At 34.3% G+C, this 16,549-nt stretch overlaps 2 protein-coding genes across 6 annotated transcripts; one reads left to right on the forward strand and one right to left on the reverse strand.

Moving 5' to 3' along the window:
- The first annotated feature begins 1,407 nt into the window (after positions 1-1,407).
- On the forward strand, positions 1,408-4,447 carry LOC136219169 (uncharacterized). 5 transcript variants are annotated; one of them, XM_066006445.1, is made up of 2 exons: positions 1,408-1,545; positions 2,934-4,447. In XM_066006445.1, exon 2 carries the CDS (start codon positions 2,954-2,956, stop codon positions 4,232-4,234), a length of 1,281 nt encoding a protein of 426 aa, XP_065862517.1. In that variant the 5' UTR covers positions 1,408-1,545; positions 2,934-2,953; the 3' UTR covers positions 4,235-4,447. The 5 variants fall into 5 exon arrangements, with proteins under 5 accessions (XP_065862517.1, XP_065862514.1, XP_065862515.1 ...); XM_066006442.1 differs by lacking the exon at positions 1,408-1,545 and adding an exon at positions 1,673-1,968; XM_066006443.1 differs by lacking the exon at positions 1,408-1,545 and adding an exon at positions 1,992-2,356.
- A 276-nt stretch (positions 4,448-4,723) lies between these two features.
- Positions 4,724-9,132, reverse strand: LOC136219168 (protein TORNADO 1). The gene is made up of 3 exons (XM_066006441.1): positions 7,600-9,132; positions 6,284-7,527; positions 4,724-6,159 (listed from the first exon to the last, which is right to left on the reverse strand). The coding sequence occupies exons 1-3, from the start codon at positions 9,125-9,127 to the stop codon at positions 4,777-4,779; spliced, it is 4,155 nt and encodes a 1,384-aa protein (XP_065862513.1). The 5' UTR covers positions 9,128-9,132; the 3' UTR covers positions 4,724-4,776.
- Positions 9,133-16,549: the final 7,417 nt, after the last annotated feature.

Below are 16,549 nucleotides of genomic sequence, written 5' to 3' on the forward strand. Positions count from 1 at the left end.
TCATCATTATTGTTAAGTTCAGTTAAGTTCGGTATAATTCAGTTAAGTTCAGTAGCATTCAGTTAAATTCAGTTCAGTATTCAGTAACATTCAGTTCAGTTCAGTTCAGTTCAATTTAGTTCAGTTTAGTTTAGTTTAGTTCAATTCAGTTCAATTCAGTTTAGTGCATTTATATCTTATATTGGTTAAAAAAGAAAAAAGAGAGAGTATAAAACCTCCTGTTGAAGTTTAAAATAATTAATTTATTAGCTATGGTAAAATTAACAATATGTAAAAGGAGCTATGATTTTTTTTTGACACAAGGAACTATGATTTAGTTCCTCATTGCTCTACTAAAATATAATTGAGAAAGAGATTGATAATCTTGGTTGATTACACATACAATTTTTTGTGGTGAATCTCTTAGCCTAGTGGTTGAGAGCTTACCTATGCCTTGGGAGGTCATGGGTTCGAATCACATCCGGGTCTGGTGGGGATTTTCTTTCTTCTTTAATGTAAGCGCATTGCGCAAATTTTTTTAAAAAAAAAAATCTTGGTTGATTAAGAGATGATTAATGATTAAAATAATTAATTTATTTTTAATTGTTTTAATCTTTGTTTTTGAACAAAATTGTTTTAATCTTAAAACTATTCTATTTTTTTGTTACAAACTTCAAAATGCCTAAATTAGATTTTGAGTTCAAATCCTACCACGTGGAGAAAGCTTTAAAAATAATCTATTTAAAAGGTGCTTGACGAGTCTCGAACCGAACAAACTAAGAAAAAAAAAAAAATTAGTTAATCGAAATGTTAGAGCAACCATAACGGTTGTTATCTTCTTGTTACTTTCTATTATTTAGTAACAAACAACCATTTGACTAGATGTTACTTTTTTTGATTTGTTACGGAAGGAAGTAACAAATTTTATCTCTTCAAAGTGAGTCATGTGTTTTTTTTTTAAGGACGTTTAATTTATTAATTAATCTTATAGTAACTTTTTATCTTCGTAACATTTTAGGTGTTCAGTTGGATTAAAATGTAAAAAGTTACTTATTTATTAATCATTTTTTTTTTTGAAATAATCACTTATTAATTTTTCCTTTTTTTTTTTATCTTTCTTTCATTTTTTTCCTAGTATCAAATCAACGGTAACAATTTATTCTAATTGTCAAACTTATTTATTATTAAATTTTATAAAAATAAAAATAAATAATTAAATATTTTATTAGATAAATATTTTTTTATGAAATCAATATAAATATTGAATTAAGGATTGTAATAAAAACACTGTAGTTCCTTCCTGTTACGCGAATATCCATAGATATATTTACAAGTGACCCCATTGTGAAATGATTAAAAAAACAATATCAGAAAAAAGTGAGAAGAAGACAAAGTTGCAGGGTGGGAACAGTATTTAAAGAAAATAGCAGGCTCAATGTTAGAATGTCCCCACCTATACATACGCACCTATCTCTCCTCCCATTCGCCCTTCTTTTCCGATCCCACGCCTGCCCCGGTGTTTCTCCGGTCCTCTCTGCTCTGTTCCAGTAACAGAAAGAAAAACAAGTAATTCAAATTATCTTTTTTTTTTTTTTTTTTTTTTATATAAAGAGTAATTGAAATTATCTACTCCTGCCTGAATGCATTTATTATAAAAATTCAACCCAAAGACTATGAAATACAAATAATAATATACGGAGGCTATCCGACAGACAAGTATTTATATACGTATCTTGAATTTTCTTTCTCTATCTGTTTGGATTATTTTTAGATTTTATTCCTTGCCTTTTCCGTTATTTTCTTCGCCTGTAGTTTCGTTTCCTTTCATTCATTCACTTGCTTGCTCTCTTAGCTTTTGTTTCTTCGACTGCGAAAGCTTTGGAAAGTGAAATTTTAAAATCTCCATTCACGAACTTTCTCTACCTCAGATCTTGTCCTAACACTCACAGATTCTCACTAATCCCCTTTTTACTTTGTACTTAAAGGAAGGCAAGTTTAAATCATACTTTGGTTTTCTCTCTTTATTTTTTTTGGAAATAATTGCTTTCTCTTCTTTTTACGATATTTTTGGTGGGTTTTTCTTTTTTCAATTTTGTCTCGTGATTTTCCTGGATTGTCGTGCCTTTTTTGGCTTTTCTTTACCCAATTCCGTGTCTGTCTTGGCGTTGAATTGGGTTCATATTGTGTGGAATTCTAGGATTGGGGGAGATTTTTAGGTTTGATCTGGGTTACTGTGCTTTTTTTGCTTTCCTTGTTTCCCTCTCCTTGGTTTCCGGTAAGTGGGTAGCTTTATTACTCTGTTCTTGTGGTATCATTTGTGGAGACCTGCTATTAAGTTTGGGAACTCTGGGAGTTTTTCATAGGAGTTTCAGAATTGGTAGGGTTTTAGATTTCTGAGCTATTAAGAAGTTATAATTCCTTTTATTTCACTTCTTTCTCTTGGTTTACAGTTTTGTTTTGTTTATTAGTTGAGCTCCTTCACTGTTCTTTGATTTGGGAGCCAGAGTTCTGTAGTTCATCTTTCAAGTTTTGTTAATTTTGAGTTGAGTTTTGTGCTTCTTAGAGAGTTCAGTTCAATTCAACATTTACTGGGTTTTCTCGTTCTGGTTTTTGAGAATTTGAACGTAAGGTTTTTGGTTTCTTGCTGCTTCTCAGTTTTGATTGTTCTTTTTCTTTTCAGTTTATGAAGCGTTAATGCATGTGACTTCTGTTCATAGTACAGTTTGTTTCTTAGCTTTAGGGAGGGTTTCACCTACTGGATTCTAATTTGGCTTAGTAGATTGATTCTTTGCAGTGAACTGTTGAAGAAATCCCTGTTCTTATCTCCCATGCAACTTCAATTTTGGGGATTGGACTTTTCTTAATCACATGGAGAGAGTTGGTCTTTTATTTAATTTTTACTGGTTCATATACATGATTTTTCTGACTAGATCTTGTGTTTTGTGTTTTTCCAGGTTCTAATCTGGGCACTGTAATGGATTCCCCTCAATCTGTTGTATCACCATTCAAGACCTCTGTTGTTGCTGAGCCAGAGAAGCTAAAATCTGATTACTCAGTGAGGACTGCTGCAAATTTATCCAAGGGAATTGATGTCCAGCGTGACGAAACCACAAATGGCAACCCAGAGAACTACATGGGTTCGCTCGAGGTGTATGTTCATCAGGCTAGAGACATTCATAACATCTGCATTTACCACAAGCAAGATGTTTATGCTAAGCTTTGCCTCACTAGTGATCCAGAAAACACAGTCTCCACAAAAATCATCAATGGTGGTGGAAGGAATCCAGTCTTTAACGATAACGTGCAGCTTAATGTCAAGACTGTTGAATCCTCTCTTAAATGTGAGATATTCATGATGAGCAGGGTGAGAAATTATCTCGAGGATCAGCTGTTGGGGTTCGCCTTGGTGCCTTTGTCTGAGGTACTGATGAAGAATGGGAAGTTGGAGAAAGAGTTCTCTCTTTCTTCAACCGATCTATTCCATTCTCCTGCAGGGTTTGTTGAGTTATCTCTATCATATAGCGGAGCTTCGCCAGATGTAATGGCAATTCCTGCAATGTCTACTACTACAGATGGATGTGTGCAGGACACAGAGATACAGGAAGCACTTTCTTGCGAATTTGAAAAGATGGAATTCCCTGATCCAAAAATCGTGAACGAAAACCAGATGATGGTTTCAGAATATTTCGGGATCTCGTGTACCAATGAGGACTCCGAAACCTCTGATAGTTTCGTTGCATCTGATCCTGAAAATCATGCTAGTTCAGATGGTGTTCATTTCGTGGAAAGTTTCTCTGCTGATTCTGGTGAAACTCATAAGCATGATTCGCCATTAAGCAGTGTATCAACAAATGGGATTTCTTCCCCTTCTGTAGTTGCAAGCTCACATACCTCCGATGGCCCATCAGCTATTAAAACACACACTCAGGAGCTTGACTCAGCTCAAAAAGAGAAGAAGGGTGGAGATGTTCGAGACGGTGAGAGTGATTCAGCTGGTGGATTAGAAGGCGAGAAAATCGCGAAACCGGTTATAAATGTGAATATCGAGCCAGAGCAGAGTATGGTCCAGCAGGACATAGTAGACATGTACATGAAAAGTATGCAGCAATTCACTGAATCATTGGCAAAGATGAAGCTTCCACTAGATATGGATAATGGACCAACCAGTTCAGGAAGTTCAACTTCTGATCAGAAAACTCCGGCATCCAAGAATAACGGTTCCCGTGTGTTCTATGGGAGTAGGGCTTTCTTTTGAGCTTTAGTTTACTGTTTCAAAGGAAAACACACAGCCAGGTGACTTTAGATTTTAGCATGGAGACTAATACAAATAGTTGTAAGGTGTAATAATGTATCATGTAGTGTGGTCTGGTGTTTTCCTTTTGTATGTTGAGATGTTTTTGATGATGCTAAATCACGGCTTTGTATGTGTTATCATCAGCTTTGTTCTATGACAGTTTCTCTTAACATACATGGAAACTTCCCCTTCTTTAATTTTCTTAATGATCATCTTTATTCTTTGCTTGTTTCCATTCTCAATGATTAGGATATTAAAACACTAATAATAGACTAATAATGAATGTGCTAATGCCTTAATGGTCCTACATTCACATGGTGATTATTGATTAAAGACATAAAAGATTTTTCCTTTTAGCTTTTATAGTGCTATAATCCATCATACTTCTCTATTATTAAGCAAAAAGCTTCATCAATACAACCGACCTTGAGAAGCAGACAGTGAAGAAAATTAACAAGTAAAATAAACTCCATTTAGATATTGTTTATAGCAGATATACAAATTCAAATGGGTACTTCAACTAATTCGCTTGCTCTTAGGCTCATATGCCTCCTACAAATCCATGCAAGTTGCCCATCATCTCTGTATCTCACTCTCCACAATCCGAATTTCTCTGCAATATCCTTTCCGGTTGAGCACCTTCTGTCTCGTAGGAAGTCCACCACCCATTGCTGTGCTGCTTTTACATCTTGTTGAATGTTTCTCGAGTTTTCTGCATTTCTATTTCTGCTCCCAATAGCTGCAGCCCCCACTGCTCCAGCAGCGACTGCTCCAGCTGCCCCGTACATGAGGGAAGAACCACCCAAATGAGCGACTTCTCTGCTTAAATCCGGTATCATTTCTCCCATTCCAGCTGCCAGATGAGCTCCTATCTTCAGAGCAAATGTTACCAATTTCATGAATTTTTTCATGTATGGAGCCAAACATTTCACTGCCTGGTTATCAACCTGCATGATTTCACAACCCATCTGTTCTTCAACGACATGCATTTCTTGCCTGTACTCACATAACATGTGCAACCGGAGTGCAGTCATGCCGGAGATCATGTTGGTGACCAATCTTCTCGAATAGTTTTCTGTTTTAACGAAGAAGAACATGTTAGGTACTTTCCTCTCTTCCACTTGGATATTGTAGTTCATAAGGTAGTTCACTTTCCGATGAAGCTCAATCAGGAGTCTGTGCTCATAATACCTCAGCCCTTGTATCTCTTGCTTCAAGTCTCTTATCTCTTGTTCGATTATCTTGAGTCTCTGCAGCACTTGTTCCACCCCCTTTGCAATTCCAGCAAAACTTGGATCAATTTTGTTAAGTTCATTCTCGGTTTGATCTGTTCCATCTGGATTTCTCTCCGGTGGGATGTCCAATTCCACTGCCAGATTATACAAGTCATGATACCTTCGGTGCAATACTTCCCTGAAATCATCATCCGACAGCAGGTCTCGAGCAAGATCGAACCCAGGCTGTAGAATTTGTCTGCCAGAGTCTAAAACTGGACCCCAAGTATGCTGATAATCATACATTCCATCAGCAGGAACTGAAAGCAGTGCCTGTTTCAGTTGTTGCACAGACACATTTTGTGTTTTCCTGTATCTTGGGGGTGCCAAGTTTTGCACGCACTCGGGCCTCATGATGCTTTCTACCAAAGTGACACCATGGCAGAGACTATGGATTGCAGGAATTATGAGCTGCTGAATCAGTCGAAGAGTCTCGGTTAAGTTCTTTGTTGAGCAAGCCAAGACATCAATGTAGTATCCCAACTGTCCTCCAAGTTCTATCCTGATGTAGATACCATTTATGTTTATCAAGATGAGATATTTTTCAAGACTGTAGGTGTAGGTTGCTCCATGTTGTTTCCTTATTGCCATGATTCGATTATGAAGATGAACCTGGATTCGAAAAGACAAGAAGAAAATAATATATTTCAGGTGTTGTGCTTTTAAATGCAGGGAACTTGAAAGTAGAAAAGCAATCATATAAAAGCGAAATGGCAACGAAAGATGCAAAGTTCACCTGCAAACGAGGAAAGAAGCCTGGTGTGAGAAACATGTGGCTTGAATCGTCACACTCGAGATGCCTACCAGCATAAAGACAGTCGGCTGTACTCAATTGCCACCTCTGTGGCCTCCCTCTTCCCTCTTCAAGAGTTGAGGGAATTAATAGCAGGGAATTTGGATCTGATGGGTCTTGTTCATAGCATAATTCTAGTTTCAACATCATTCTCACAAGATCACCGGCTTCTAAGTTAGCTATTACCTTTGATCCCATTCCAGGAATCTGACTTTGTAAACTTCCTTTTAGAATCTTCTCCAAATCTTGTCTACTAATAAATCCATTGTTCTCCATGGAGCTTTGCCTTTTGACATCCAATTTTATGAGTTGGCTAAGCACTTCTCCACAGAACCACCCACAGTCTAGAATTAAGAAGCCTAATTCATCAAAATAAATCAATTCCCCTATATGATGAAGGCAAGTAGCAACAGCCCTCCTCCTCATTTCCACTTTTTCTTTATTGTCATGTCTCGAACGAACTCTCAATGGTGGAACTTTCACTTGGCAAAGCTCGCTGAATTCTTTCCATCTCATAGCCTGCTTGTTGTAGTTCTCTGCTCTCCAGTCGGATAAAATTTGAATGAGATCATTGCATAGCTGATAAACTCGAGGTACTCTTCCAAGAATCGTCTTGCTTGTCTTCCTAATATGATGAGTGAGTTTACTGACCGAGGCAGAAGATCTTCCATCGACTGTGAAGAGAGTCGGATAGAAGTCAACAAAACCTTGGAACTTGTCTCTTACTCTCTGAATTGAAGTCACTATAAGCTGCAAGTTTTGTGATGGTTGATTGATTTTGTCAGTGTGTGTGAGTACTATAGTCACATTCGGTAGCATACATTGCTGTAGCGCTCTTCTTGAATTGGAAACGATGAACCTTAGCCAATACTGCAGGTCTTCTTCTACCTCTTCCGGTGTCTTGGCTTCTCGGTTGCTAGGCTTTCTGAACAAACTGCATATGATCATGAAGAATGATGCACTTCCATGTCCCGGAAACATGAGATCATGGAGAGAGTAAAACTCATGCTGGCCTGCAAGATTCCATATCGATATCTTCGTGTCTTCATCTTTGAAAGTCTTTATCTTCATTCCACTTGTTCTAACAGCTTGTTCAACTGGGTTCACTAGAGTTCTCACTTGGTCTATGTAAGGAAGCTTTGAAGAGGAGAAGTTCTGTGATATGGAGTTACACAGTGTACTCTTTCCTGTAATTCGGAATTAAAAAAAGTTAGAAGTTCATTAAGCAAGTTAATTCAGTATGATACAAAGACTCTTACCTGCATATTCTTGCCCACAGAAGAAGACCCTGCAGCTTTTTGGCTCGGTAAGTGGCATGTCCTTGAGGGAATCTGTATCCGGTTCAGGCTCATCAAACTTTCCATTTTGGCCTAATCTTTGGTAAATCCCATCGGTCTTCCCCGAGTTATGCAGCGGCGTTCGTGCAAGATCAATGTCCTCAATCCAAGGATTTACCTGCAATGTTTCCATTATTGTCTTAAGCAACATTTCTCCTTGAACCCCTTTACAACCTTGCAAAGACAATTGTCTTAAACTTGCATTCTTCTCCAAGCTCCTGAAAATTTTAACAAAGTCATCAGTTCTCAAACTCTCATCATCACATATTCCTAACTTGGTCACAGTCTCATTGCTGGTCAGAAGCTGTATAATCGCTGCAAGTCCATCCCTTCCGATTTTCGTTCTTCCGCCACCGAAAGTAATGGACTTAAGTGTGATATTGGCTTGGATTTGCAGTGCAGAGAACCTACTCAAAGGGCATAACAAATGTTCAACACCAACTCCACTAAACCAGTTTCCATCAAGATACAAACTTTGCAAAGTCTGATTCTTGAAAAGTCCAGCTGCAACATGCACAACTCCCTTATCCTTAAGGCGAGTTCTCGACAGTCTTACATCCTTGAGGCAGCGGTTCTGTTCCAACACAAACCGAAACTCTTTAGCCCACCGCGATTTCAGCTGGATTCCAGTCATGTCTAATGACTTCACAGTTGAGTTCCATCCTAGAGAACAAGCAACCCTGCAAGATCCTGAAATGCCTAGCCTGTAAATCCGAAGTGTACTGCTCTCAGGAAGAAACTCTACAACTTTGGAACTTCTATCACCATTTTCTCCACTCCAAACATGAACCTCCATCCTCCTATTCCTTGCCAAAACAGCTGATATAAGAGGAGTAGCAGTTAAAGAATGCGAATCAAAAATTGTCAAAAGCTTCAATGTTGAGTTCACTTCAATCATTTTAGAAAGCTCCTCAGCCCCTTTCGATCCAATTGAGTCTTCCCATATCTGCAACTCTTCCAAGCTTTCATTCACCTTAAGAGCAGAAGCTACTAATCCAGCTCCAACACACCCTATACCGGATCCAGAAAACATAACCTCTTTAACAACTGTGTTCCTCTTGAGAATTTCACAAACCTCACTCAAACATTCTGTGTTAAATCTGTTTCTTCGAAACACAAGCTGCTTGAGGTTTGAACAACTCTGCAGCAACATTCCAAGGTAAAGTGCTTGTTCGAGTCCCCATTGGACGCAGTTAAACTCGAGATTAGTTAAAGAAGAAAGAATGGAAGAAGCTGAGGCTAAGTCTGATAAGATGATGGAGAAGTAGGAAATGTTGTTGTTGGAAATGTTTACATTGAAAGAATTTTCTGTTTCTAGATAGCAGCTTGAAGTAGTTTGAGAAAGGTAGAAGGAAATGCTGTGAGGAGTGATGGTTGAAGATTTGATTGATTGCAGAAGCCATTGAAGATCTTGAAGGTTGTTGTTGGGGTTTGATGACATTGCCATCATCAGAAATGAAACTCTTATTACTCTATTTACCTTAATTTTTAGAAGTGTTTGGTGATGTTTTGGGTGGAGAAATAGAGCTTTTGTGTCAGGAAATATTAATAATTGATATATTCTTATCTTTGTTATGAAGATATTCATTACTTTAAACCTGTTTTTTTTTCTCAAGATGATGCATAGAATAGCTTTATTTGTATTTATACTAAATTGCAATTGTATTTGATGAATTTATGTAATAAAGTCCACAATTACTTCAATTAATAATAATAAAAAAGAGTAATTTATGGACAATTTTATAAGAAAGTGTTATGAAAATACTTGATATTGAGCTATTTTATACAAAAATTAGTGTAAAATGAAAAGAATTGACAGTGGATTGCATTGATTAAAGTTGGGATGATGAAAATAGAATAGTACAGTTGGAGGCTATGGTCTAGCTTAGCTTTTTGACTTTATGGATCTCATATTCTTCTTTTCCCATTTGGAATCCTATAAAGACAAAAGAAATGATAAAAAAATAGAGAAAGAGACCTCTCTCTACACTTTGTGTCCGAGTGCTCCTGCATTCCTGACATTTTTTTGGATTGTTGATAAATATCTCTTCAAAATATGCTTAAAAATTCAAAATATATTTCAGTAAGGGATAAATAAAATATTCAGCGGAGCCAACTCAGGGTTTGGGAGCTCCGGTCCTCCGACCACTAGCTCCACCCGCCATCCATTTGTAGTGCCTCTTAATATTTTAATATTTTAAAATAATTGAATTACTTTGAAATGTATGCTCTAATAAAAAGTGTTTTGAGTTTTAGTTTGGGCTGTAAATGAGCCGAGCGAGTGGTTCGGTGGTCTGTTCGATAAAAGCTCGATTCGACTCGATTTGTAAATAAGCCGTTCGTGAGTACGTAAATCGGTTCGTAAACGAGCCGAGCTTGAGCAGACCAAAGCTAGGTTTGAAAACTCGCGAGCACGCTCGATTAGAACATTTATGAACAAATTTTAGTTTTGTAGAAAACTATATAGTTTTGCGTTAGTTCACAAATATCTAAACTTAATATTATTTAATTTACTATTAGATGAGTTCGTTCACAAACATAATAAATTAGTAATAGACGAACTATTTGTAAGCATCTTGTTTATTTATTCACGAATTTTGCTTGTGAGTTTGTTTATGTACACAATTAAAGAGTTATTTGCGAGCAAACTTCACAAATATAATTAACGATTTACTCACTAACAATTCATGGTTAGATAATTTTCTTAGTGAATCAAGTCCAAAGAGGATTTTGGGCTCGAAACAAGCTCGAAGCTCGGTTCGGGTTCGAACTCGTTAATTTTATAGCGAGCCGAGCTTGAGCAGGTCAAAGCTCGGCTCGGTTTAATACTATAGAAACTCCTTTCTTTAATAAAATTTCTATTTATTTGTATTTATTTTCTAAATAATTATTAATTACTTTTAATCTTTATAACATTTTTTAACTTAACTTTTCCTAAAAAAAATTTGTACTTTTGATACTCAAAGAATTTTAATTTATAAAAATTATAAGAAATTTAAAACATAAAATAAAAAGTAAAAGTGTTATAAACTTTAAAAAAATTAACCGTTAAACTTATAAAAGATTAAAAATATCTACTATTTTTAGACTGAATTTTTATTTTTTAGCCTCGAAAACACAATCAATATTATTTAACATGAAATTTTAGAATAATTTTAGTTAATCCCTAATAGATCAATGTTTGTTAAATCAAAATTTTAGAATAATTTTAATCTCTATTTTAAATTTATAATAAATTTAAATTTAATGGAAAATCTTTGCTATAAAATTTCACTTATTTAGTATATCTGGAAAAGTAATTAAAAAAGAAAGCTTTCTTTTTCTTATTTTAACTTGTTTTTCTCCCCTAGTACATGTCATGAAAAAGTCCTTGATGATTTTATAAAAATTGAAATCATTAAATGTCTGAGATTTGTCTAAAGTTGAATAATCATAATATATATTGCATGTGACAAGCAAACATCCCTAAGCTTTGGCAACTGTGAATCATACTCCTGAAATTGCTGGAAGCAGCTTAAAATATGGGCCCTATAATTAAATTACTTAATTTATAATGGCCTACTGATTGCATTAATCACAACCGTTCAAATTCTTGTTCCTTGTCCCAGTATAATGTTATGTTATCATAGCCTGGGAGATCTCTTTTTTCTTTTTTTCTTTTTTACGAAAGAAACACTAAAATTAAGGGATCTGGGCAAAGAATATGCATTAAATATTTGAAAGAATAAAAATGAACAACATAGGCCCTGGGCTTGGTTTAACATGGGCCCTCAAAGTATTACATATTTATCAATTGGACCCCAGCCATAATTTAGCATATTGAGTAACCAAGCTATAGTTTATAAATTGGGCCTCAAAATACCATTATGGAACATTTACACAGAAATTCAAGTTTGTAAAGTTATTTACACTTAAGTCAAGCAATTATTTAAATTATATCAATCAATGATAATTCTTTTTTGGCCGTTACTGTAGAAATTCCTTTTATTACGTTTCCTAAGAATCAGAGATCACTTGACATTTCACATAATAAATTTATCATATTTGATAAATAGTGGATAATTTTTTTAAATTTGACTGATTTGTATTTATTTATCATTTGTGAATTTCATGTAATTAGTCCTATTATTATTTACTTAAAATATAGAATCAATGGGCTTAGTGATGGATATGGTGTTGTGATCCGTGACTGTGCCGGGGAGGTCTTACTAGCTGCTGCAATCCCGGCAGCTATAACATGGAACTCAGAAATTGCGGAAATCAAAACAGCAATTCAGGGCATGTGTATTGCTCGTGACAGTGGATGACAACGTATGATTCTGGAGTCGGATTGCAAACTCCTTGTGGATGCGCTGATGGGGCAGGAACAAATTCTAGGAACATGTTCTATGGTGTTTGATGATCTACGGACCATCATCGGACTGTTCTATGAGGTGCGCTTTTCAAATGTAGAACGGCAGGCCAATAGTGTGACAAACGCAATTGCTAGGTGTGCCAAGTTATTAGGTGAGCCATTAATATTAATTGAAGAAATACATAGGGATATTGAATTACTTTGTGTTGCTGATAAGTGTAATCTGAATTCTTCTTAATAAAATTACAGTCTTGTTCTATATATATATATATTTTTTATTCACTTATTAAATTAATAAATAAGTACATAATAAAAAACTTATATTTCCAGAGCTACAAGTTCTAAATGATAAAAAGTTATGATAATACATAATAGTTAAAAAAATATTATTTATAGTATGTAAGAGGAAAGAGTACCAAGAGTTTTCCCATAAGAGATCCTAAATTTAAAAAAGACCAATTTTATTATTATTATTATATAAATCTAACCAAATTATTATTATTATTATTATTTATTATTACGTGAAAGATTAAATGAATATTAAAATTAGCAGTCTAAAAGTCTTAAAAGGGGCTCAATTTTTTATTTTTATTATATCATATCTAATTAAATTACTTTTATTATATTTATCTTATAAAAAAAATCAAGTTAAAGTATTTTGTTTTTTATATAATTTGTTTGATTTCTTGGTTCGAAGCTCGTCAGACACATTTTTAGATGGATCCTCTTCCAATTAAATCTTTTGTGTACGCTAGAACTCGAATTCGAAATCTAGCTTAAGCGACTTGATGCCATTAACCACTAAAGTCAATATTAATTAGTTAAAGTATTTTGGTGTTTCATTTTGTAGAAACATTATTCTTATATGAGTATTAATTTTTTTTTAATGAATATGACCGAATTTTTTCTTTAGCATAGACCTAAAAAAACGTTTAAAATGGATCTGCTGTACCAGATTTAAAATATATCACAAAAAGTAGAAATCTATTTCATATTATCCTTAGGGATTAACTACTAAACAATAGCTACCAAATATATGTAAGTGCTAAAACAAATGAGCCTTAAAATAATTAAAAATATATATTTCACATACCTCCCATTGTTACGTGTAACTTGAACCTAAACTACATTCAAAAAGTTTTCTCAAAAAAAAAAAAAAAGGAAAACAATTCCCAAACATTGTATTTTTTAGGCTTTCAATATTTCAAAAAGAATGAAACTCTTAACTTTTTATTACAATTAAGTAAAAAAAAAAAAAAAAGAATCGCTGAACAAATGGGAAAAGCCATGGAAACATGCTGAGCTTAAACAGAAGTTGAATCAGGTTTGGAAACGGTACCTTGACTGGAAATTGATATCATTAGGAAAGAGATTTTATCAAATTGTCATGCCGAATGAGAGTGATCTCCAATGTATTTGGGGACATGGATCAATTTCTCTTAAGTCGGGAATAATCAGGTTCTCGCCTTGGACTCCTGGTTTCAACCCAGAGCTTCACAAATCCACTTCTGCTCAAGTCTGGGTAAGATTCTATAACCTCCCTTGGGATACCAGAATCATTGCTAGCATTGCTAGAGCTGTTGGTGTTCCAATTAAATTCGACAATAATACTGTTAATGGTAAACCTCAGTCTTCGTTTTGACAAAAAGTAAACCACAGTCCTTTATCTAAAAATTAGTGAAACCACATGGGTTTTATTTGAACTTTACCCTTGTATTAATTGCACCAATTAATTAATTTTTATCTATTTCCAAAATAAAAAGACAACTTAAATAGAGGTATATTTGGTAAAGGTTAATTAATGTGCATGGATTAAATCAAAACGTCATTTATTATGAAACAAAAAAAAAATCTCTAGAAAGATAAATATTGTGAAATGGAGGGAGTATGTAATAGTAAATTTACCACGCATGATTATACAATTTATTAAAAATATTATTTATACTATGTATGAATATTGTGTAATATATTATAAAAAAGAAGAAATATTTTTCATATTACTTTTAAGGAAGTTTGGTATTTGATGGGAAATAGAGATAAAGATGAATATTGTGATCTGACATAAGAATAAAAGATTGAGATAAGATAAAAACAGGATAATCGAAAACTATTATTCCATTTTTATTATGTTGGATAGGGATAGAGATAAAATAATACATTTATTATATCACTTCTAGTTAAAGTACATAATACTTATTTGAGGGATAAGATGAAATTTTTCATTTCATTAAAATTGTAGGAGTTTAACCCACCCTTTATACCCTCCTTAAATATAAAATTTGAAAGACTCCTATCCATCCTTTGTCTTTCTACCCATCTCTAAAATAAACATGAGATAAATGAACTTTAGATTATTTCTTTGATCATTATCCAACCCCAGCTATCCCACCCTATTTAACTGCTAAGAGTATTTTCAAGAGATTCTTAGTCCACTCTCTAAATAATATAAACAATTGACTGTTAGTGATTTTAGGAATGACTAATACATGTCATCTCCAACAATACTTCTCATACTCACTCTTTATTTATTTATTTTTATTATTAAAATTAGTAATGTAATGTTATGTTTATCAAGTGGATTACTAAACCCAGCCATGAATTCCCACCCCTAGCCCCGTAAAAAGACCAAACTACCCTTTACCTAAAATTTGAAAAAACACAAAACCTCTCAAATATCCTACACACTCTTTGATCAAATCCGGACTAATTTGTGAACCAAAACATGGAGTGTAACAACAACCGTAAAGAGAAAGCGAAAATAATAAGATTTACCGTTTTTGTTTTTTTGATTTAAGTTAAAAATTGAATCTGTGGGTGATTTTTTAAAAACGCCGGAATGGCAGTCGGGCGTATGAACATCACGCCCGACCTACGGTTCCGGCGTATGAAAATCACGCCCGGCCTGTGATTCGGGCGTGAGGCTATCACGCCCGCACCATAGGTCGGGCGTGATGTTCATACGCCCGACCTATGGTTCGGGCGTGATGTTCATACGCCTGAGGGGTTTTTGAAATGTTTAAAAAAAAATATATATATATTTACGTTTTAATTAAATTGTTAAATGTTTACCTTAATTTGGGGTTTAATTTATATATGAAATTTTGATATTAATTTGATTATAATTTTTATGTTAAATTTTTAGATTAATTTAGTGTAATTTTGTAGACGGAGCGGCCTACTATCGGGGGGAAATCCGTCCCGTCACCTGCTCGTCGTCTAGATATGGACGAGGAGGAGGATACAGGTATTTATGGGTTAAATTCAATAGCGGACTAATTTTTTTACGGGTTTAATTCAACAACGGACTAATTTTTTTTACGTAACTAGGTATTTTTTTTGCTCTCCCGACACGCGGGCGTGTGACTATCACGCCTCACCGTGTGGTCGGGCGTGATAGCCCCACGCCTCACCGTGTAGTCGGGCGTGATCGCTACACGCCCGACCACACGGTGAGACGTGGGGCGATCACGCCCGACCACACGGTGAGGCGTGATAGTCACACGCCTGCGTGTCGGGAGAGCAAAAAAAATAGCTTTTTCCTCCCCAAAACCCATGAAAGGGTATTTTCGTCCTTTCACGGGGCTAGGGGTGGGAATTCGGGGCTGAGTTTAACAACACCCTTTATCAATAATGAGAGTAGAGATATTGTTCAATAATAAATTATTAATGACAAATAATTTGATAAGTAACTAAAAGTGGAGAGTGACTCCTCAATAATAAGGAGAGAAAAGTGACTCCTCTTAATGGAAGATGATTATCTCTCATATTGTTTGATGTTGTATATTGAGAGGGAAATCACTCGATAATTTTAGTATAAATTCAATTATTGATGATTTTCGTAACTTGAAAGAGCGACGATCTCTATTTTAATACATTATTAATAATATAATATATTTTATTTTCTTTAGTAGATGTAATAAAATTTGGCCATGACTATATCATGGTCTCGCTCCTATTAGTTTTTGTAAAATTATACTTAGAACTAGTCAAAGAACCGTGCGTTTTACAGAATCTTATATTATATTGTTTAATCAATTTAATAATTTTTTTAAATAAAATAGTAAATATGATTTATAGCATAAAAATCTTAAGTGGACTAGAAAAATAAATTTTTAAATGAAATTAAGGGTATTTCATAAGCAATTACAGTTCATCTTTAATTAAAAAATAATCACACTAAAATTTATTTTCTTAAACTAAAAGGGACAAGTTATAATATAATGATGAGGGTATAAGTTATTGCAAACAAAAAAGTAAATAAAACTAAAAACTGAAAATTGAAAATGAAAGAGAAGAAATGAAGAAAATTATATATTAATATAATTGAATTTTTTTTTATTATTTAACCATTATTGTAATAACAATTGGAATATCAAGCTTTCAAATTAAAAGAATAAAAATATTTAAATAAAATGATAATATCAAACTTACTAGTCTTTTTTCCCCTAAAAAAACTATCTATTACTATACTCTTTTAGGCTTTAAATATTTTGATTGAAAAAAGTAAATACCAATTTA

This window comes from Euphorbia lathyris, chromosome 2, assembly GCF_963576675.1.
Source record: "Euphorbia lathyris chromosome 2, ddEupLath1.1, whole genome shotgun sequence".
Taxonomy (NCBI): Eukaryota; Viridiplantae; Streptophyta; class Magnoliopsida; order Malpighiales; family Euphorbiaceae; genus Euphorbia; species Euphorbia lathyris.

Coding starts and splice junctions, on each gene's coding strand:
- LOC136219168 (XM_066006441.1), bottom strand. CDS start 9,127: ATGATGGCAATGTCATCAAACCCCAACAACAACCTTCAAGATCTTCAA. Junction 7,528..7,599: donor CTGTGGGCAAGAATATGCAG/GTAAGAGTCTTT, acceptor TCCGAATTACAG/GAAAGAGTACACTGTGTAAC. Junction 6,160..6,283: donor GCTTCTTTCCTCGTTTGCAG/GTGAACTTTGCA, acceptor TTTCGAATCCAG/GTTCATCTTCATAATCGAAT.
- LOC136219169 (XM_066006445.1), top strand. CDS start 2,954: ATGGATTCCCCTCAATCTGTTGTATCACCATTCAAGACCTCTGTTGTT.